This window comes from Chionomys nivalis, chromosome 20, assembly GCF_950005125.1.
Source record: "Chionomys nivalis chromosome 20, mChiNiv1.1, whole genome shotgun sequence".
NCBI classification, from domain to species: Eukaryota; Metazoa; Chordata; class Mammalia; order Rodentia; family Cricetidae; genus Chionomys; species Chionomys nivalis.
Window position 1 is genome coordinate 38,875,921 of NC_080105.1, and position 23,189 is coordinate 38,899,109.

Sequence of the window (23,189 nt, forward strand, 5' to 3'; positions counted from 1 at the left end):
TTTTTAAATCAGATATAAAATGATTCAGTTAGGATTAAAGGCGTGCGCCACCACCGCTCGGGAGGAAGAGGCAGGCGGATCTCTGTGAGTTCGAGGCCAGCCTGGTCTAGAAGAGCTAGTTCCAGGACAGGAACCAAAAGCTATGGAGAAACCCTGTCTCGAAAATCAAAAAAAAAAAAAAAAAAAGATTCAGCTATTCTAACTCCTGGCTATATACTCTCTCCCAGCCAACCCCCCAAATCAAAGGCAGGACACAGGAGGCTATGAACGAAGGAACATTATTCACAACCGCTATAAAAGTGGAAGCCACCCAAGCGTCCATTAACAGACAAATGGACAAGGTACCAGACACAGCAGAATATTAAGCCTTAAGAGGAAATTCTGTCCAAGCATGACACGGACGAAACTTGAAGATGTTGTGCCAAGGGCAACAGCCAGTCCCAAAAAGACATCTAGCACGTGACCCCACTTACATGAAATATCGAACGCAGAATCAGAAGCAGGAAATTGAATGGTTGCTGTCAGGCCAGGGGTAAGGGAAAGTGGTGGGTTATTGTTTGATGTGCAGTTTCAGCTTTGCAAGATGAAAAGAATTCTGGAGATCCACTGTACAGCTATGTGAATGTAGAGTCAATTCTCAAGCCACGGGTTCCGTTTCTGCAGGCCTAGCCAGCCATGGGGAGCCGGTATTCAAGAAACCGTGGTTTCTGTTGAGAATATTCACAACTTTGTTTCTTACCTCTACCATTGTTTTCCACACACTCCAGTATAACAACTATTGACAAACCATTTACACTGTGTGGGTTGTTCAGATAACACTACTGATGATTTAGGGTAACTGAGCGTGGGGGTGGAGGTAGGTCATAAGTAAATGCTAAGGTGTGTGACAAGAGGCCTGAGCATTCAGGGAGGTTGGGATCCTTGGGTAGAATCCATTTCCTACAGATATGGAGACGTATTGACTACTCACCTTTACATGTAAAATTGGTTTAGGACTGTAATCTCTGAGCTAGGTGTAATTCACTGCAGCTTAAAAAAAATCACCTAAAAAGGTAAGAAAATTTTGGGAAGGGAAGCTGGGCCTGGAGGTGCAGACCTGTAATCCCAGCAAGCTTTAAGAAAGGCCTGGGCGTGTGGTTCAGTGGTAGAGCACTGGTTTAGTAGGTGCCAGGCTCTGGGTTCCCTTGCTGGAAACCTTCCCACAGCCCAGAGAGATATGGCCTGTTACACTGCTACTTTGTGCCTGCATTAATGTATATTAACTGCATTCTGCAATGCATCCTTGGTCCTTCGATAGGTCCATCTAAGTGTCTGGACACATTTTTCCTTCACTATTTTGGGCTTTCATTAAACAGTTCTATTTTATACTCCATGACATTTCACTTACCTGTTTCTCGAGAGATGCCTATCTGAGATTGTTCAAACTTCCTGCTATTATAAACAATACTGCAATGGTTTTCCTTGTATACGTCCCTTTACTGACCCCTAAGTGTACTTTCTCAGGAATGAAGATTGTGTGGATATGCTATATGCTAATAGTTAATTTTATGAGATAACATCATACTATTTGCGAAAATAAAAGTCACTTCAGCCTCAACTTTTACCACCAGGACATAGACAGCTTTATTCCCCTTTACTAAAATTTGGTAATACCGGATGTATAAATCTGGTGTGTGGCAAGCTTGTTGTTTCTTAATTTCGCTTCTCTTTATTGCTATTGCCATACTTTTCCATCTTTGTGTGTACGTGTGTGTCTGTGTGCGTGCACACGTGTGCCTCTGTGGTGCAGGTATGCTGTGGTGTGCAAGTTGAGGTTTGGGTACAACCTCGGGTCTCAATCCTGGACTTCTATTTTCACTGAGACAGTCTCCTGTCCATGGCACACAGCAGCAGGCTAGCCATCCCCCAAGCTTCTAGGGATTTCCCTATGTCTGCCTCCCATCTCATCATAGGAATTACACATGCGTACTATAGCATCTGACTTTCCGTGGTTCTAAGGATCTGAACTCAAGACCTCATACCTGTGCAGCAAACACTTTACCCACTGAGCCAACTCCCCACCGTCCTTTGAAGTATCAGTAAGATGAAAGAACTCCCCCGCCCCTATGCAGTTTGTTTTCCCCCATGGTCTACCCACGTCTCTCGCCCCCTTAGCTACTGGTTTCCTCATTTGTCCCAGGTGCACTGTGACCATCTGACACCCTCTGTATCTATCTTTTGTCACCTTTCCATCTCCTACTCAGTAGCTCCCTGCATGTGGTACCCTCATTCAATAGAAACCTCCCAATTGTGCTACAGCTTGTATGTTAGGGCGAAGATTTTCCAGTCCTCCTTTTGGTTTTCTTTCTCGCACCGTCATTATCCCTGTGCAATCCATCTTTATACGTGATGATATAAAAACTTTCAGTATGGTTTTAGCTTCATTTTTTCCCTTATGATAAACTAGTTTGCTAAAATCATCTAAGAAACGATCCCATGCTTTCCCCCACTAGTGAATAGTCCAGGTTCTACTCAGACCTGATCCTCACTATATAGGGATGAAATAAACATCATCATAAAAGAAGTCACCAACCCTGAACTACAAGGGCCTGGTCTACTCCACATAGAAAGCACACAAGAACTTTCTTTACACTTTTGGAGAAAACGAGGACAAGCTTTGAGAGCAGTATCAGCAGAGGATGGAGGGTGTATGTCTAGAATTTACAGAAAATTTCTCTATTGTAAAATTTGGGGGTAATGTACATAGATAAAGGACATTTTAAAAAAGTAATAACTGGACCTGAGGGAATAGCTCAGTTAGTGCTTCCATGCAAACATAGAGGCCTGGGTTTGATCCCTAACATCCACACCAAAAGTTAGGACTAAAGGTGATTAATAACCCCAGAACTGGGGAGATGGGGGCAAGGGGCTTAGTGGTCAGCTGGCCTGGATCAATTGGCAAGCCGTAGGTACTGGTGGAAAATTCTGTCTCTGTGGCAGCAGAAGCATGAGGCAGCTGGTTACATCGATGGTCCACCAGGAGCAGAGGAGACAGGAAATTGAATGGGTCTATAAATCTCAAGGCTCAGTCCCTAGTTGCTATGAGACAATGCTCTTGTCCATTGTAAAGATTTGTCACTGGTATTGGTTAAATAAAACTCTGATTGGTCAAAGGCTAGGCAGGAAGTATAGGCGGGGCAACCAGACTAGGAGATTTCTGGGAAGAGGAAAGGCAGAGACACAGTCACAAGTCAGACACAGAGGAAGCAAGATAAGGATGTCTTACCTTACTGAGAAAAGGTATCAAGCCATGTGGCTAAACATGAATGAGAATTATGGGTTAATTTAAGTTGTAAGAGCTAGTTAATAATAAGTTTGACATGATAGGCCAAACCATTCATAATTAATATGAACCTCTGTGTATTTATTTGGAAGTGAATGGCTGTGGGATCGGGTGGGACAGAAACTTTTGTCTACACTTGGTGATCCACTTCCTTCAGTTAGACATCTCTCTCCTCCTAAATGTTGCCCCTACAGAAATGACCAGGGACAAAGTATTCACATACATGGGGACATTCTAGACCCAAGCCATGACACCAAGTAAACGTAACACATCGGCACATTGACTCTTAGAGATGGGCCCTGTCCTCAGAAAACATCTTTATATAAAAGATGATCTTTTAATCAGCATGTGTTAGGAAAATCAGCTTTGTTCTGTTTGTCTAATTCAAATTCAGAACATTTCATTTCCACATCCAGACTCACCGTACTCAGGTGACACATTTCCCATATCCACCCAAGGGACAAGCCAAAAAGGAAAGGATTGAACACACTCTGCTTAACAGGTTTAAAGACTGAAAAAATTAGTTTAAGGTTTATAAAAAATAAGTTCCCCCTTAAGGGATAGGTAGTCACTTAGTGATGATTCATGGATCATCTAAATCACTCATTGAAAGGGAACAAGACTTTTTGGCTTGCCAGTCAGAAATCAAAGGTTACATTTTTTACTTATACTCAATTTAGGAACTCTAGGCTAGACAGAATAAAGATCCCCATCCCCAAAATAAAGGCACCACTGAATTACTAAGTTACCATAGAGAATGGCTATGGAGCAGCAGCCTTTTTTTGCATCTTAGATGGGAAATTTTAGGTTTTTACGCTGATTTTACAAATAGCTACCACATGTGTCAGGACTTCCATCTCTGCACACCCTGCAGACAGCACTAATCAATTGCAGCAAACTTTCTCACTTGCTAGGTTCTCATGGAGAGTTCCAGGGAAGTATTCTAACGGATCTGAGCTGGCAGAGATGATTCAAGGACACTGGGCTACAAAGGCTTACTTGTGCTCTGACTTACACATTTGAGGAAGAATTATATTAAGTGATGATTTATTTTAAAATTCCAGACTCTTCTCTCTGACCTGTCTTCAAGTTTAAGTTACTTACTGCTATGTCCACTGATCTCAACGATTCTTGTATTTATGCAGCGTGTTTTTATTCCCGTTCATCTTGACTACTGACATGGAACTCCCAAAGCACAACAGCCGTCCTGATGAGTTTCCGACAGTTTGAGAGCATACTGTGACACCTGATGGTCTAGCTTGGTTCTAGACTTTTAGAGAGGTTTTGAAAACGCGTCGGTAAATGAGTAATGAGATGGCTGTTAGCCAAACTCCAGGTAAGTCAGGGTCATCTAATAGTGTCACAAACAACACCTGAGTAACAAGAAAGCCCATTGGACTGAGGTGATAGCTCGCTGGGTAACGTTTGTGGACCAAGAATGAAGTCCTGGGTTGGGATCCCCAGCACCCACCTAAAACACTGGACAAGGATGACGCAGGGCTGTGACTCTAATGCTGGGGGAAGGACGGTGTATGTGGGGGCAGAGGAGCTTGCTGGCCAATCTAGTAGAAATGGTGGGCTTCAGGTTCAGTGAGAGAGTTTGTCTCCAAAACTGAGGTGCACCCTCACAGAGCTACATACCTGCACGCATACATGCACATGCATTTATTATACATGTAAGATAGAGAGAAAGAAAGGGGAGAGAGGAGGGGGGGAAGGGAGAGAGGGGGAGAGAGAGAGAGAGAGAGAGAGAGAGAGAGAGAGAGAGAGAGAGAGAGAGAGAGAGAGAATAAATAATCTAGGACACTGGGCATAAGCTAGGTGAAGCAGGGAATTTGACAACTGCATGGGAAGAGTATGAACATGCTGAACACCTAACATTTCCTGGGATCTGCCCACAGTCCTTAGAACGATTTCAAACACACAGACGAAAGATGTTTAACATCAGAAACGCGCTTGCTACCTGCACGAAGGGCAGCCAGGCCGCTCTGCCGTGCATCTACTAATCACGAAAGAAGGACTTAGCGCTCATCAAATTCACTATCCCCACGTAACAAAACAAGCTTTAGGGCACCAACGAGAAAACAGTTGGTTACTTCCATGTCTCCAAAGCCGTCAGGTCACCCCAGCAATCAAGTCCCTTTGGTTACTAGATGCAGACAGAGAGGTCCCTGTCACACAGAGACCTTAATCTGTGTTTCCTAACCAACCTCACTCAGAAAGGACGACAAAGTCATGCTCAGAGAAGCAACTTCACCCTAGAATTCTTATAATTCACTGCTGGGGAAATAAGATTCTAGGTGATTACTACTTGAAAGAAACATTCTCATGGCAAGAGGGGACTGGCTCCATACACCTGTTTGACTTAAAAAAATACAACAACAACAACAACAACAAAAAACCAGCAACAACAAAAAACAAAGCCAAGTAGCAGAGGCCACTTGCAAGATTAAAACGGACAATTGCTGGAGAGTGATTAATCCATGAAAGAATGCTTTGTCCCCCACCGTCTTTGCCCACCTTGAAGCACGGACAATGATTAACCTCGGCTTATTTAACCCGAGGTGTCAACATTCTACTGAGCAGAGACAGCCACGGAATTACAATGGGCATCCGTTGAAAAGTCAGATGAGAAGTTGTTTAACCCGTAGTGTGCTATGGCCTCCTTAAAAATTCAAAGTTCTGGGCGGGTGAGATGGCTCAGCAGGTAAGGGCATCTGAGCAGGCCTGGTGCCCTGAGTTCGATCCCCAGAACCCTCACAAAGGTGCAACAGGCTCCACAACGTTGTTCTCTGACCTTTACACACATCGCATGGCACATATGCCCACACACACCACACACAGCAATAACTGTTTAATGTCTACTTATGTAATTTTATGCGTATCTATGCGGGCCTGCATATATTATGTACAGTATGTGTGTGGAGGTCAGAGGAAGTGCTGAATCAAAGCAGGGTGGGCCTTCGGTGGTCAGACTGCAGGCCTGCTCATTTAATTTGCACTGATGAATCCTCAGACCCTAAGAGAAGAAAATCCCTATAGCTCTTCACACTGATGAAATCCTGAGAACCTAAGAGGAAAACCCCTTATGACTGGACTCTACGGATCTTGCACACAGTCCAATAAAAAAGCAGGTCATTAGTAGATGTCCAATGATTCAAAGATTATCTAACTTCTAGGCAGTCAAGGACATGCTCAAAATTGCATAGAAGTTCCTTAAAGATTATATATATATATATACACATATATATATATCTCCAATGATGGATGGATATATATGTGTGTGTGTGTGTATCTCCACCAAGTCAAAAATTGTTTAAAAAATTATAGAACAAGAGAACAAGAAGACAGAAATTAACTTTAATACTTCCTACTTTGAGGATGTATGAGATGCCCTGTTTCCAGATTCTGCCTACAAGCTCATGGGAAGGGGCCAACTGCTGGCTTGCCTATGACATAGCGGAGTATAACCTTCATTGTTGACACATGTACCTTGCTCCATTTGCTAAACTGTGTGTGGAGGACATGGAGTTTCTCCCACGGACTGTGCCCAGTATGCATTCTCCCTCACCCCATTCCACCTCTTACTTAAACATGATCAGAAAGGATACACACAGTCAGAAAAGGTTCTCTATAACAATGCTCCCTAACAAAAACTGGTTTTTCAAATCGCCACCCAGGTGAGCCCATGAAGTCTTGAGACTACCTAGGCACTGGTGTCACCCCTATAATTCACTACAGTATGAAATGGGGCTGAAATCAAGCGTTAAAACCTTTAATCAGATTGGGTATGGAGGCTGAGCACAAATGGCCATTTTACTCACGTTCTTCCTGTCCTTGGGGCCATACTGTGTGACCATGTTTCGGGGGAGACCACACAATGAAGATGTGTCACTTCCTCCTGCTAGCAAAGTGGCTGCCTTTGCGGACAGAAAAGAACTCTACTGGGGACGTTGTCCCTCTGACACAGGAGGGACCTGAACAAGGAAGAGCATTGCCTCCCAGCATCCTCCAAACAGAAAGAATAACACAGCATAGAGTGGATTAAATAGAAAACTGGTAACACTGAAACAAAAAACAAAAAACAAAAAAAAAAAAATCCTTGCCTTCCATGGGAAACTTTTCTCTGAATTAGCCTGACCTGGACCCACCCAGACTGTACAGAAACACGAACCCACCTGTGTTCTCGTTCCACTATCAAGGCCACCTCTGAGCCCAGACCTACCCTTCTAACTTGGGTCCCTCTGTGAACTGCTCGCCTGCTGGTCCTAATCAGAAGAATCGCCTCCCGCTGACCTTGTCTCCCAAAAGCCTTAAGTCAAGTCACACTAGATTTGCGTCCACCCAGAAACAAAAGGCAGAAAGAAATGGGATTCTTGTGCATCTTAATAGTTTTCCCAGGTGCTGCTGCGCTCATTGAACTGCCTCGAGACTTGAAGGGGAAGCAGGCATGCATGCGCCCATGCACAGCCCACACTTCTTGCCTGCAGTTTTCTGTTTCCTAGCCAACAACCAACAGTACTTGTCAATCCTTATCTTATACTCCTGCCCTGAACTGGGACAAGGTGACCCAGAAACCTGGTAAGGTCCGTCATCCTAAGCCGTAGCCCTGTGAGTTTGTAGGCAGTTGTGAGGATGTAGGCAGTTGTCTTGGCAGCAGTCAGTAAGAAAGAGTCCAGACTCAGCCAAGAAAGGCATATTAAATAGGCTTGCAGAGTTGTCTTGCAAAACATTACAGCAAGAGGTTAAGTACCTCAAAGACAGATAAGCAACTCCACATTCACCATAGGGCCAGAGAAAGCCAAGCCACTCCCTTCAAGATATGGGTCAGGAAGCAGGTGAATCTGTTTCTGTTTCTCCACACTATGTAAGTAGAACATAACTCAGCCCTTGCAAGAAGCAACCTTTGTCCGGGTCCATATACATAACACACCTAACAAAGCTGATGGTTAGAAACAAAGCCTAGCCCTCTGCATGGAAATCAGATTAACCGTCCACATTGCCTTGAAGACGCTCCACAATTTCCATCTTGGAAAACTGATATCATCTTCCCTAATTACCGACGTGCCCCGTGATTAGTATTGACTCAGCTGGGGCTGTGTGGCTCCTAATGGTCTCATTTGCCTACACCTTGATTTCTGAGATCAGAATACTTTGCGGTCCCTTTGCTGGCTTCCCTTAAAAGAATTCAATGCATACTGAGTTCCAGATTTCAAAGACAGCTTATAGTCTCAAACCTGCCGTCTACCTACTCACAGGAGAGATGCAAAGACTCCAAAGACGATGCCGGCAGCACAGGAAAATGAGAATGCTTTGCAAACGATCTAGTTTGACTTACTCCAAACTGAATGCCATTTGAGGTTTTTGTTTGTTTGTTTGTTCTTGAAAAAAAATGGAACCCAGAACCTCTGAGGTTCCTACCTTATTTGAGCTACATATAATCCAAAGATTTCGTCAAAGCATATTGGACCTAGAGTGTCTCAACTCACCCTAGATGCTAATTAAAACTCTTCCTGAGTCATGTTGCTATGGTGACCAGGACTCCTCCAAGTCCTATGACTCTTAAGCGAGAAGTCTGAGTTACTTTTCTAAGACTTGGTTGGTATTTCCGGGACTGGGTCAGGCTGATTCCTCCAAGATAGGGACGCCACTGCCACACCTGAAACCCTGTGGCACCTTTTACCTGAGTAATAACTACCATCCTCAGTGAAGTCTGTCCATTTCATTTCAAAAACGGGGTAAGAGTCCGAGCTGGTTCAGCTGGTAACGGAGTTCAGTGCAGAGCCCGACCCCACAGAAACGGATATGGTAGAAGGAGAGAACTGACATATGCAAATTGTCCTCTGGCCACAGCACATGTCACGTGGGCATGGGCACATACACAGAAATAAGTGTAGAAAATGATTGAGAGAAAGTGTGTCAGACAAGTACAGCATCCCATTTTGGAGACTCTGGGAGACAGCGTGTGGCTTGCTCAACCGATAAACGTGACGTGAGACAACAGAGGTTGGCATTGAGATGTTGAATCTGGTCTTTCTCCGCACCCAGGACTGTTCTGCTCCCACATCCTGCTCTGGTTCTATATGCTTGGATGTGTACTGTAAGGTTAGGAGCTGAGCTACAAGTTACAGTGAGGCTGCCAGGGACTGATTTCTTCAGCTCTCAATCCATTTTGTGATCTGTAGACTGACTGGTAATTCATGTCTCGGGGGTCTAATCCAAGAATTAAATGAGTTATTATGTTTCATGTCTGAAAAACAAAATCCATGCCACCCCCACTGTAAGTGTCCTATAATGCGAACTCAGTTACTGAACCATTCATCCCTTCAGGGAGTTAAAAGCGTAGCTGAGGTCTACAATCACCTAAGACTCTAGAAGGTGTCAATACCATGTGGTGGGTAGCCAATGGAATACCAGCACAGAGCAGCAGCCATGAGGGCAAGCCCATGTTAGATCACATCACAGGCTAAAACGCCTTGATGTTCAAAGCCAAATGTCACAGCGGCTTCTGTTGGTGCTCAAACCTAGAGGTCGCTGCTCAAACGGAACCCCGGCAGCCACAGATCTTGAGGGACCGTTTGGAAAGCCTGGCTTTTGTAACAGCAGGTTGTTCCTTCCGCCATCAAAATCAGTCTTGCTTGCTTTCACTAGAAGGGGAGGAAAATTCCCCAGAATTTAAATTCCATTCACAGTTCAATAGTTTAGAGAAGACATTTATCTCCCTGGAGCTTTTGAAAAGCATGTTAAACTAGCAGATGAAGAGAAAGGCGATGGAGAGAGCTGTGGGTTGCAGCATGCCGACCCCAAACTGTACTCTTTTTTTTCCCCTTTGAAAAACCCACATCAGGGGTGTTTAACCATGTGCAAAGCTTCCTTTAAAAAAAAAAAAAAGTTCCCCGAGGCACAATATAGCTATAATAGTTTATTGACCACATTCTTGACTTCACCTACCTAATAATTCCTGTAGTGTGAGCCCCATTAGCCCGCTTTTCTATGTTGCAACAGATGAAGTTTCCCAGCTTTTCAAGAAAATACTATGGAAGATACTTAGAGATTGGAAGAGGAGGGTCGGCTTTTTAAAAAGTAGCAAAAGGAGCAACAACTTAGTAGCATTATTTTGTTTGGTTTTGTGATGTTGGTGAGCCAACCCCAGGCCTCACTGGGCTAAGCAAGGGCTCTGTCATTGAGCTTGCCCACACTGCAGCCCCAAGCATTTTTTTTTTACAGTGCTAAAGATCAAATGCGCACAGTCTCGCATCTGCTACAAGCGCTCTGCCACCAAACTATATCCCCAGCCCCCTGGTGCTTCTTTGCTCTGTAAGATTCATTATAAATAGCCAGTCCACACACGGCTTCTTGGCTTGTTTGCCGAGCACACACACACCAAGCAAGAGTTCCTGCTTTCTCGAGGCTGAGCTGGGGCTCTGAGAAATTTACATAATGCACAATGGCCTTTGGGCAGACACTAGCGCTGGCAGGCAGCACTCCAAAATGGACCCTAGGCTTTCCAGAGAGGCGGCAAAAGCAAAGACTTCTGGGAAAGGCCCTACAGACCTGTGCCTTTTCTTAGGACTGTTACCACACAGGCAGTGGTACTCACCTTGACTTTGGAGGCGGGGGAGGTGGCGAGAAGGCCTCCATCCTGCTTCTGTCCTTGGGGAACTCAAAGGCGAAGGAAGCTGATTTGCTCATCCCGGTGCTAGATTTGCTGTAATGGCCAGAGGAGCCGTCCGTGGGATGGAGCCGGTGCCAGGTAGAAGAGTTTGAATGGTCTGTGGTACCATTTCCCACTTCTTTCCCCCAACTTTGACTCAACAATTCCTGCCCGACCTCCTTCTCTTCCTCTATCCGACACTGGCGGCTCCAAGCACCAGCCTGGTATCTTGGCCGTCTCTGGTCCAAGGCTGATGAGGAGGAGGTTGGTGGGGGACACTTGGCCGGGTCTCCAGTGGCAACACCATTGGTCTGGCAGGAAGAAGTTCGGTTAGTAGGAACTCTAGACAAAAGCTGGGGTCCAACGCTGCCGCAACCAGTGTTCCCCTCACTGTGGTCAGTCAGAGGGGAGGCTGCCGGTGATGCTGGGGACCCTCCCGGGCTGCTTTTGGACAGCTTGGGAGGAATGGCGGGTTTCTCTTTGGGCATGTTCTCAGTCACATCATGTAGATGGCTCTCCCTTGAGCTTAGCCCCTGCACAACCGAGGGTTCCTCTTCGCCAGCCTGTATGTCCTGGGTCAAAGATACCCCCCACTGTACCCCCACGGCAGAATCAGGACTGCTCAGGTAGATCGTTCTATGGTCCTCTTCTGAGTGAGCAGCAATGACAGTGATGGTGGTTGCCACCTGAGGAGCCATACTTGCCCCTTCCTTGTCCTGGCTCCAGCCAGAGGATGTCTTCTGAGCCCAGGTGTCGCCTGTCCATACTTGGCCCTGGCTGTGGTCAGCGGCGACCTGCTCCACCTTGGTCTCGGACCTCGAGGGCACCGGCACTGCCTTCTTCCTCTTCGTACTTTCCGCGTAGATGGGTTCAGGTTGCACAGCCTCCCGAGGCTGGGCTGGCGGCTGGAGCTCCCCAGCTTGCCCCACACATTTACCAGAGGTGCCAGAGGTGATGACATGGCAGCCAGAGTCCGGCTGCTTCCCCGGGCCTGGTTCCTTCACAAGGGAGCAGTAGTCATTCTCAGAGTGGGGAGCAAAGGGGCTACTGGCCCCGCTGCTGCGGCTGCCACAGGACAGGCCGTCTGAAGAGCTAGCAGCCTCCGAGTTAAGGGATGGCTTCTTGGGGCCCAGACGGGGTGGGTTCGCCGTGGATCCCTGGCCACAATACTCTCTGGGCAAGTTCAGAACCCGCTTTTCCTCTTCTGTCGGTCTTGTACATGTCCTCTGCTCCCAGCACACGGGTGAGCAGTCCCCTCCCCGTCTGCCAGGGCTCTCAGTGCTGTGCACAGCATCCTTGGCTTCTGGACAACAGTCCAGGATGGAGCAGTACTCGCCACCTTCGCTGTCTCCAGAGGGTGAGCACCTCTGGTCGCTGTCATCCTCTGAGGGCAGGGACTCCCGCAGGGGCTGTGGAGAAGGGCAAGGCCTGGGGCCCTTGGGACAGCTGGATGTCAGCCCTGCAAAGGCAGCTAGCTTCTGGCGGAAGCTCTCCTGAGCCGAGGGCAGCTCTTCCCTCCCAGCCTTCTCTTCCTGGAAGTTTACTGGTTGGAAAGCCGTGTTCTTCTCCACTCGGGCCTCTAGGCTGTGCAAGCCGACCATGGCGTAGGCCGGGGGACAACAGGAATTACCATCTGTGCAGGCCACGGTGCCCGCAGGCTTTTGCATTCCTCGGAAGCTGCCTAGGTAAACTATGGGACCATCTTCCTGTTTCTGGAGTGGGAGCTTGCCTGGGGCTCTTCTCCAGTTGACCTGCACAACCCCCGGGTGAAAAAAAAAAGAAAAAGAAAGAAAGAAACATATTACCCTTTATCAGAGAAGAGAGAAGAGAAAAAGTTAAAAGCAAGTAATTTCGTTGTCACCTGCCCGTGTTTGACCTTTGACCTCCCCAGTGGAATGATCATTAGGGCACCCAGTGAGCCATCTGTCTTTCTAGATACTGAGTTATGCATCCCACCCAGGAATTATAATGTTTTTGCCTCATGTCTGCTAGGTAAGAAAGATCAAAACCCGAAACTGAAAAAGAGTGAAAATTCACAATGACTAGGGGAAAGAATTCCACGGGATTGGAAATGTTTGAAATTTCACTTAGTGTTTCCTTCTGCTGACTGGTCACTGGATAAGTCCAGCTATGGAACATTCCTGAAGAAATAAGCCATAATGATTGCTTTCCTTTCTCTTCTTTAAAAAAAAAAAATTCTATTATTCTGGGTGTATGGGTGTTTTGGCTGCATGTATGTCTGAGCACCACATGTAAGTGCCCGGTGCCCAAGGAGGACAGAAGAGGGCACCGGATTTCCTGGAATTGGAGTCAAAGACTATTGTAAGTACACATGTGGGCGCTGGGAATTAAGCCTGGGTTCCCCCGGAAGAGCAGTCATCTCTCCAGGTTCCCTATGATTTTTGTTTGTTTGTTTTGTTTTAAGACAAGGGATTCTCTGTGTAATAGCTCTGGCTACCTGGAACTCACTTTGTAGACCAGGCCTTGAACTCAGAGATCTGCCTGTGTCTGCTTCCCAAGTACTGGGATTAAGTGCACAGCACCACTGCCCGGCTCCTGAATTGGGTCCAGGCTTCCCTTTGGGCCATACCACACGGCTGCCCTTTCTGCCAGCTTATAGCCATGTAAGCTCCACTTCCACCGGCTTAAGCGGCCGGACGAGTTGGACAACAAGACAGAGATGTGTGTGACCTGATCATGCCCATCAATGAAGTTACTGTCCCTTTTCCTTCCCTTCTTCACCACCCCCATCTGTACAGATAGCCTCAAAGCAGGGCTTGTCTGGGCCCCTCACCGACGGTATTCGGACTCCAGAGTCACTGGCTTATGTAGGTGAAAGTTGAAGGTGTCAAGACTGGCTGGGTGAATGGGTAGAGCCAGCTCACGGAAAACGGAACAGCTCTAAAAGGGACACGGGGCTGGCTGCCACCACAGGAAATGCCTCTCTTCACAGAAACCACTCTAGAACTAAAACTGACCTTTGCTTTCACAGACACTCACACACCCTTCCTGATCTGTGTACCACACGGGCTGAAGGAACCCGGACAGTAGAAGTGGTCATTGTGGAACAGGACTTCTTAGACTGTCTTAGGCATATCATCTCAGAGACACGTCCACAGACAGCAGCCTCCAGAGCCCTGGCCCACACCCTCTCCATAATTACACCTTTCGAAAGGTTCCTTTCAGGAGACGAAGAAAGGTCTAACCTCTAGCGATATAAATGTTTAGTGGTCCTAAATAGAGCTGACTAAACCTATACTTCCAAACTGGAAGTATGAAGGTCAGGGAGAAGGCTCGATGGGTAAAGAAAGCACTTGCTATGCAAAGATGCATCTCTGATACAGATGCCCAGAACTCTCCTAAGAGGCTGGGTGTGGTGTTACAAACCGCTAACACCAGGGCTGGGGGAGTGGGCAGAGACAGGCAGATGCTGCGGGGGGGGGGGGGGGGCGCTCAGTGGCCAGTCAATTCAGCCTAGAAATGTTGAGGGGGCAAAAGGGACAGCTCAGAGGTTAAGAGTACTCGCTGCTCTTCCAGAGGACCTAGGTTTTGATGGTTCCCCGCACCCACAGAGCAGCCAACAACCATCTGCAATTCCATTTTCAGAAGATCTGAAAGCTTTTTCTGGCCTCTGCAGGCACCGGGCATGTACATGGTATAACACATATGCAAGCAAAATATTCATACACATAAAACAAACAAATAAATAAGTGAAAGCTTTGAAACTAAACAAACAAATGAATAAGAAGGGAAAGAGAGACCAAGGAAGAAACCTTAGTGGACTTCTGGCACACACACAGGTACTTACATATACACACCCCACATACATGTGCCTACACATACACATACAGTTTCAAAAGAAAAACTATAAGCATGAACAACGGCTGAATAGCAAATAATTCTAAGGAATTAATTTGCTATTTTAGAGGTGATTGTGCATTGTGGTTGTATCTTTTAAGGCTTTATCTTTTAAATATATGTAGTGATGATTCCTCTGCAATGCACAGGGAAGGGAAGTGGGAGGAGACAGTGGTGACAATGACAGTGGGCAGAAGCTCACTGGGGAAGGGTACTGGGTGCATGGCAGGCACTGAGGAACGGCTGCAGCTTCTGTAATACCTAAAGTTACACCCAGTATGCCAAGCTTCTGTTTTTCTTTGTTTTGCTTTTTGTTTATAAGTTTCCAAATCGACAGAAAATCCTACAGTACTGGACTAATGGATATTAGCCTAAAGGAAGAACTAGAAAGACAGATGGGAATAGCCAAAGAGCAGCTGTAGGGAGGCGGTAACCTCAGGGCAAGCTAATAGGCAACTATCCTGCAGAATTCTTGCTCCAACAGCCCTCCCTGGCTAGCAGCCAGCCACCATGTGTTAGATGAGGAACAGCCCCTGTAAAAATACCAGCGGGGTTAGTCAGCCTCACCTTAGGGACTTCAGCGCTCAGGCTGGCCTCAGTCCACAAGTCAGAGGTCTCAGAACTCATCATGGTGGGCTTGACAGCAATGGTGGGCTTTGAGTAGGCCAAGCCATTCACACCTTCATCTTCCAGGCGGCAGTTCTCAGGCCTGGCAGGCAGGCGACTTACAGCGGGGAGGCTACTTGCTCTAGCCTTGGGAAGGCCAGTTGCTAGCTGGTGGTCGCTCCGCAGGCAGAAGCAGTTCTTGCAAGATCCAGGTTTCCAGATGTGCTCCACAAAATCACTGCACGCAGACATCTTTGGGCTCTCGGGGGTTCAATCGAATGGTTTGGAGCACTGTGAGCCGAGAGGATGCGGGTTCATCTTGGGCCCGGCTCTCTGATGTAGCCTTGTTGTAGGCAGAGATGGGCTCCAGATCAGCTCCCTGGAAGGCAGATCATTGCCTGATTAGGAGTGTACCCCACCAGAAGATGCGTGGAGCAATAAAGAGACTACTATGGACTGGAAATGAGGAAGGAGAAAGTGAAGGAGTAATGACAACCAAAGGGAATCAACCTGGTTTTCTGGGGCCTGGGCTCAGCTTTCACAAGCTCTTTAATATTCCTTAGTCCGGCAGATATATCTGAAACTATACAAATTATCATTGCCCCTTTTCTGAAATAGACAACACAGAAGACATTCTGGGCCCTGTGAAGACGACTCAGTAGGTAAAATGCTTGCTGTGCAAGCACGAGGATCTGGGTTCAGATACCCGGCACCCACTAAAAAGCTGGGCATGATGGCACATTACATATGTGTAATTCCAGAACTGGGCAGTAGAAACAGGAAGACCCCAGGCTCTTGATGGCCAAGCAGTATAGGCAATCAGCGAGCTCCAGGTTTAATGAGTAATCCTGTCTCAAAATAAAAAGTGTACAACCATAGATGAAGACACCAAATGTCAATGTCTGGCCTCCACATACATATGTATAGGCGCACGTGCGTGTATACACGTATGTACACACAAATGCATGCATGCATGAATGCAGGCACACATACGCGCAATAATTCAGTTCCTCAAACACTGGGTGTTTTAGGGTTTGATTATAAGAAGCCTGTACCTAGTCCCTACATTCTTCCAGAAATTGAGGTGTTCAAAGTCTGAGGCACAGCCCAAGAACAAAACCACAAAGTAGTACCAGATATAAAATCTAGGGTTTATAGGTAATAATAAAGGTTTTGAACAAGAACTAAACGGGAACAGAACAGAAGCAGGCAGGGACTCTGAAATGGAAGCGGTTATCCACACTTCTGACAAGTTGTGAAAAGGGAGAGCGGTGTGGTGCTATCCTGTCCCTAGGGGCACCTCGTCAGGATGTTTGGCATCACATGAGTTCTGCCCCCCTCCCCCCCCCCCGCCTTGCTTACTCTACATCACTGTATTCTGTGCTGAGGAAAACAAAACAGGGTGCTACGTGCCAAGTTGGAAACAGAAGACAGAAATGCCTAACTCCGCAGTCCTGGCCTAAGAGAGACTGGACAGAATATGAGAGAAGGGGTTATTATACAATAGGTTTTCTCTATCGTATCCGTGGGAAGAGGTGGTCACCTTGTCGAAACAGTTTGTTGGTTCTGAAAATAAATATAACAGCTCAATTTCTCCCATAGTCCTCAGGAAATTCACTCCTCAAGAAGAGCTCAAAGGGCTGTGGCCTTTTGGATGATGATCTGAAACCATCACCCAGATGATCCAAATAGCATCCTATAAGGTAGCTGTGAATCCTATTCTACAGGTGCAGATCTTACAGCAACGACAAAGCCTGGAACCTGGCCATCGGCGCTAAGTGTGCAGGTCTAGGAAGATAAAGCAACTGCCTGGACCGCCCCACCTCACCTTCACCTGGTTCAGGATGCCAGGTAGCTTGCCATTATCTGCTTGTTGCTCATGGCTCATTTTTTTTTTACTAAGGATAAACCAGCATCCTTGAGGGAACCGCTCCCGATGGAAAATCTTGTGGCCATTCCTGTGATGAACAGATTCTCCTTAAACAGGGAAAGCACTGCCCTTGGGGGTTAGACTCCACTTCAGCTGGTGAGAATTTGCCTGAGGTTAATTCTCTCTAAACAATCAACAGCCAGACTAGCCAGATAAAATCACCCGGGAGCTCCAAAGATCGTTCCAGATTCCTTGTGGGAAGAACTCCTTCTCTCCTCTCCCACACTCATGGACAAGGTGCTTATCCAAGGAGTATAGGAGCCAGATGTACCCCTATTCCAGCCAATTAATGAGGAAGCAGCTTCATCATTGAGCTAAATGAACACTCTGAAATCTAAATGTTTCTGCTGTCACTGTAAGGGCTTTAGGGAAGCAAGCTAGGCTCTTCTCCTCCCAATACACCCCAAACAGCAGGTTCTTTCCTTATCAAATCTCCCCAGAAGAGGTCACAGGCTTTCAGCAAAGCAGAGCAATCATGACCACATTGTGTCTCTCCCCTACAGTCACCAGCCCCAGAGAGCTGCAGGCTTGCTGCTAAATTTTCTAAGGGGTTCAGGGGCAGGGGTGGCAGAGCGTGGGAAGAGGAAAATTTTTGGTCCTTCAGAGAAGTTCAGTTTGATATTCTAGGAACTCTGATGCCGACTAGACCTGCCAAGTCACAGGAAAGCCATGTCCAGGCCCGTGTCCACTGTAGACAAGATTCTAGTGCCCCTCAGAGGACTTTGGGAAGAGAGCATGAACATTAACTCCACGGGGCTCCTCTGCTTCTCGATCAGGCTGGGGGAGCTGAGGAGGTTGGCATTCAACCACTTCCTCAGAGGCTGCCACACATTCAGACAGAAGCAGTATGGGTGACCACGGCTCATTTCCTCTTCAACAGTCAATCCAGGACACCGAGACCCCACTTTCTAATGTCTCCCCTCCTTTTCTTGGTAGCCATTAGCCTCTGATAGCCCAGAGAGTTCAGGGGGCTCCTGATTACCATAATCTTGCCAGAAGCTACCTTGAGACCCTTCACTAAATTCTGAGCACTCCTTTGCTCTCTTCCACAAATCTGAATTTTTCTGCAGGCTGATCACAGCATGGACCATACAACAGCCCAGAAACACAGAGGATTTTAAGGGGACATCACGGAATAAAATAAACAAAGGAAATTCTGGGCTCCCCACCATCACTGACTCACTATGAGGGGCGGTTTCTTAGTCTCTGCACGCAGAAATTCCCACCTTGTCTATGGAGCTAGCTAGAAGAGCCTCTTCCAGCTGCACTTCTACGCCTGGAACTGCCTCCTGTTTGCTTTCAGTAAAATGATGGTGAAACATGCAAGTGACACTTACAAAGCAGGGGCAGAGCGCCCCCGGGTAGTGCCCGTTCTCCAAAGCCTGGGAATGGTACCTTTCTGGCTCACATTCCTACCTCAGAGGGTAGGCGGGCCCCCAGAATTATGCAAATTCTCCCATTTCTCAGTGGGAGGCTGCTGGTGTAAGATTAGAAAAAGGTCTCAGCATTCTTTGTGATCCAAGTCATGATAAAATTGCTTTGCCTCTGCAAACTTCTGCACTAGCTTTGCGGCTACAGTTTACAAGGCTGAGCTGTCAGATACACTCCCACCCCATCTCTAAAAGAATCTGAAGAATCAGGGTGGCCAAACCCATTAAACTAAGTATTTTGGTTCCAAATACTCCTCATATTTGCATCCAAATTTGCTTATGCCTTACCCCGATAGAATTCCAGAAAATTCTCATCTTAATAATTCTATTATATTTTCGCAAAGAAATGAACATTAATTAATGTAAATTTTAAGAATTAAATTAATGCAACACCCAAAAAGGTATGCATGAAAAGTATCTAGATTGCATTATGTTCCATTGGCCAGAGTGGTTCAGGCAGAAAGCAGAAGGTGACCACCCTATAACACTCCACCCCCAGGCACTGAGGGTAAATTATGATATTTACATAACTTTATTTTTTTGCTTTCTCCACTGCTAAGCAATCTAATTCAGCAGGAGGAACATAGACTTGCAGCCTCTACAGTCTGAACCAATAAGGGAAGCAAAATTCTGAAGGACCCCACGAAAGCCAATTTGCTTTCCTCGGGTCTTCCTGTCAAATGTTTTCAGAAAGAGCTATAAGAGATAGTTGAGAGCTGCAGATCGGTTAAACCTTCGCAGCCTGAAGCTGGACTGAAGCCATTGCAAAACTCCTCACCCTTAGACCTTTGGGCTTTGCAATTGGCTTTTCAAAACCATTGTAGAGCTTTACCTGGGAGAACTGGCACAGTGAAAGAGCGCTGTGGACTGGGAATGCTCAGCCTCCCCCATTCCCGTTCCCAGGACTCACAAGTGGAGATTCTATTTTCCAAGTGCAAGCGTGCATGCGTGTGCATGTGGGTTCATGTGGGTGTGTGCGCCCGGCTGGAGGGGGGCAGTACAAGCAAAGGTTGCGAGTCAGTTCCAGGTATGGAATGCTCACCAAGGTTCGGCAAAAGGGCATCATCACCTTCCTTTGGAGATCCGCTGCTGCCTAGAAGTGAGAGGGGGTTTCTCTGAACCCCTAAATCGTCACCTGGGTCTGGTCGGAGCAGCCCGGATGGCCTCAGTCCTTCTGCTCCTTTGACAATACTCACGGCGAAAAGCAGTCCCAAAGAAACAAAATAGCGTGGCCAGACCAGCAAGACCAGTAAAACCATCACAGCAGTCAATTCCCCCCCTGCCCGGAACTCCGAGGAAAAGTTTCCAGGCTTCAAAGCGAGCGTTTCTCGAATGAATTGAAAACACCCCCTCCGACTCCCCAGCCTTCCCGGCTCGGCGCCTGCACCACCCAGCGCACGCGGTCCGGACTCTCCACGCGCTCGGATCCGTCGCTTGTCACCCCGGGGGACGCCAGCAGGGGCTGGCCCGCCTAGCCACCGCAGCGACCCCGCGAAAGCCCCTGGGCCGCCACGTTCGCCAGACAAAAAGCAAGGGGATCTGGAGAGAGCGTGGTGGGCTCACCTCGGGGCTGCACTCCCAAAGTCTTGCCGTCGGTGGCCCAGTCGTCCGCTGCCTCTCCGGGCGCCTCTGAGCTTTGTCTGTAGCGTGTCTGGGCGCAGAGCTTGCCCGGCCGCGGGCGGCTGTCTTCTCCCTGGGCCCGGCGGCCGGGTGGCAGCTGCGTTCGCGGCTCCGCCCCCTCCGCCTCGGGTGACGCCGCCCGCCCGGCTCCCGCCGCACCCCCGCAGTCCTCGGCCGTGCCCGGCTTTCCCACCCGGCCTGCGCGTCCCGCCACTCCACTCGTTCCCAGACCAGCCAGGAGGCGGCCGTCCCTGCCCGGGTCCCTTGGAACTCCGCACCGCGCCCCGCCCTCTCGCTCGCCACCCTGAGGCTCCGCCCCCAGCCCAAGCCCTGGCGCCCCTCGACCCGGTATTGAGCCCCCGAGAGCGTCCCCAGCTCAATTCCTGCTCGGCGCAGTTCGGCTTGAATGAGCTCTCGTGCTCCCAGCCGTCCTTAACCCAAGTGCACACCGTAGGTGTGTCGGGGTAGATGCATTCCACGTCTTTCTATCCAGCCGACCCTGGGAGACCCTGGCGGGGAGCGAGCAAACGCGGAAACGAGGGGTCGGAGTGCAAAATGAGATCAAGGGCGGTGGGTTGTGAAAGGGGCGTGGGCATGGTCACCGCCACTTACTGTTATCCGGGAGAATCTTAAGTTGACTGGTGCAGGGCTAGCAATACTGATCTTCCAGGTCCCGCTCAGCCCCTCGTGTTCAGGCCTTCAGCAAATGGCTCAGCACACCTCTTTGAACTTTAGCGTTTAGCAGTGGAGTGCAAGAGCTGGCCTAGGGGACTGGCCTTCAGTCATGCTGGGGCACCCCGTCCTCCACCTGTGTTTACCCCGTTTTCAGTTGCGTGAGTCACTCGCCGAGATACAACGAGTTCGAGATATTGTTCCTCAGGCGAAAAATCTCTTAACTCCCAGGAGGAGGACAGCCTATGAACCAGCCAGTCCCCTCCCTTCCTCCAGCTGCCTGAGTAGGACAGACTTGCACCTTGACCTGGGTGTTCCCTAAGCACCCAGACACAGAAGTTGCGTCAAGTGCCGGGCCGAGTGTAAGCGGAAAGGCCCCCACAAACACACCTGGGTGCCTTCCTCTGCCCCTTGGCTTCACCGAGAGGCAGCTTGGTGTAACTCCTACTTGGGTCCTTAATCAGGGTGACTCGGCTGAGAGAAGGAAGGTACCACCCCAGAACCCCATGTCCTCGTCCTCTTTATCTGGTATTAACACAGCAGGACTATATAAAAGATGAAAGAGGGAGATATGGGTAGCGTCTGTCTGGAAAGGGACTATAAGGAATATTTTTTACTCATCACTCAATGCCCCCTGTTAGCTCTAAGAATACGGGTAGAATGGAAAGAAGGTAAAGACGGATGACAGTAGTCCTAGCATTCAGAAAGAAGCTACTTCGTGCTAGGCAACCTCACAGGACCTGATTAGTCCATTTTCCACAGCATGGAACAGGCCTGGAAGGTCATATAATTTGCCGGGTTCCTTGGGCAAAAAGTGGCAGGATTGAGATTGGAACCAAGAGCCTCTTGACTCGGCTGATCGTCAGCCATGTTAGCCTACCAGACACAGGCAGTTCTGCCCTATTACTCTTCTTAACAGGAGGGAAAATCATTTCCACAAACGCATAAGAAAACCAGAGGCATTCGGTTCTAATGGAGGATCCTGCCCACTTACAAAGACGCCAGAGAGAAAGATGCCAACCGCAGGCTGGTATACAGTGGTTTGTACTGGAGAGGCACAATCCTGACAGCAGGTGCTGGCAATCTAGTGAGGCTGGGTCCTCGTGGGGTGGGTGGGTGAGACATTCGTGGTTCTTGGGATTCAGGCTCCACAAATCATTCAATTCTTTCTCTGTAAAGCCCTCTCCAAGGGGCACACCCACCTAGAGGGATAAATAAAGGTCACGTCAAATGCATAGGGGACACTTTCACACTTCTTACTGCCTCTACCTAATTTATCCCTAATGCACAGATAACCTAAGGGACACAATTAAAAAAAAAAAAACCACGAAGTTTGCAACACAGCAAGACTGCTGGCTCCATAGCATGCCACAGTAAGTGAAGGGTTAATTTGGAGTTTCTGCTCAATAAACTGTTCTCAGATGGTTGGCTGTACCCACAGGAGATGAATGCACAATGCTGTTCCTGCTGATCCATAACATGGCTTCTTCTTTTTATGCCAGCAACATGGCCACAAAGAGGGCTATAGCCTGACTAATGAAAAGACTAAAAGAAACAAACAAAAAACAACAACAACAACAACAAAAATGAAACTTCAAAAGAGTGCCTGAGACGTGCATGAAATACCACCCTTCTGCACAGTGTTCCTCCTGCAGCTGGTCAGTGTGTCGTAGCTGCTATGACGCTGGTGAGCCCATGCATGTGGTGGACATTCCGCTTGGACTTGTACCCTGCCCTCTGCAATGCAGTACAATTTGTGCATGTGCGGCATTTTGTATCTGGCGACTTACTGGTTGATTTTCATGATGCTTCCTACCCAGGGCTTGAGGGCTCTGATACAGATGAGCTCTTTCATAAGAGCAATTCTCTGCGGTGTTTTAGTCCTTAGGTGCCATTCTGGACAAGAGAACAGCTAAATTTTAGGAGCTTGAGAGACAAGATTGGCGTGGGGGAGGGTGCTTTGGGGTAAGGTAAAATAGTTTATATCTAGAAAGTCAATGGGGCCCAATCAGGAAGTGTGTCCCATTAAATTATCCTGGGAAAAATGCAAGCTGGGATGGTTGAGAGGATTCAGACAGCATGAAGACTGCACCAAAG

General features: G+C 47.8%; 1 protein-coding gene across 3 annotated transcripts in view; it reads right to left on the bottom strand.

Moving 5' to 3' along the window:
- Prag1 (PEAK1 related, kinase-activating pseudokinase 1) overlaps positions 1-20,618 on the bottom strand; it is a 55,649-nt gene extending 35,031 nt beyond the window's left edge. Inside the window, exons 1-3 of one of the 3 annotated variants that reach the window (XM_057752921.1) lie at positions 20,364-20,618; positions 15,402-15,819; positions 10,923-12,727 (exon numbers count right to left, since the gene is read on the bottom strand). In XM_057752921.1, coding sequence (XP_057608904.1) covers positions 10,923-12,727; positions 15,402-15,692 — 2,096 coding nt within the window. In that variant the 5' untranslated portion in view covers positions 15,693-15,819; positions 20,364-20,618. Of the gene's footprint in view, positions 1-10,922; positions 12,728-15,401; positions 15,820-19,632; positions 19,724-19,842; positions 20,298-20,363 lie in introns of those variants that run through there. The other 2 variants (XM_057752922.1, XM_057752923.1) reach the window with 2 other exon arrangements.
- Positions 20,619-23,189: the final 2,571 nt, after the last annotated feature.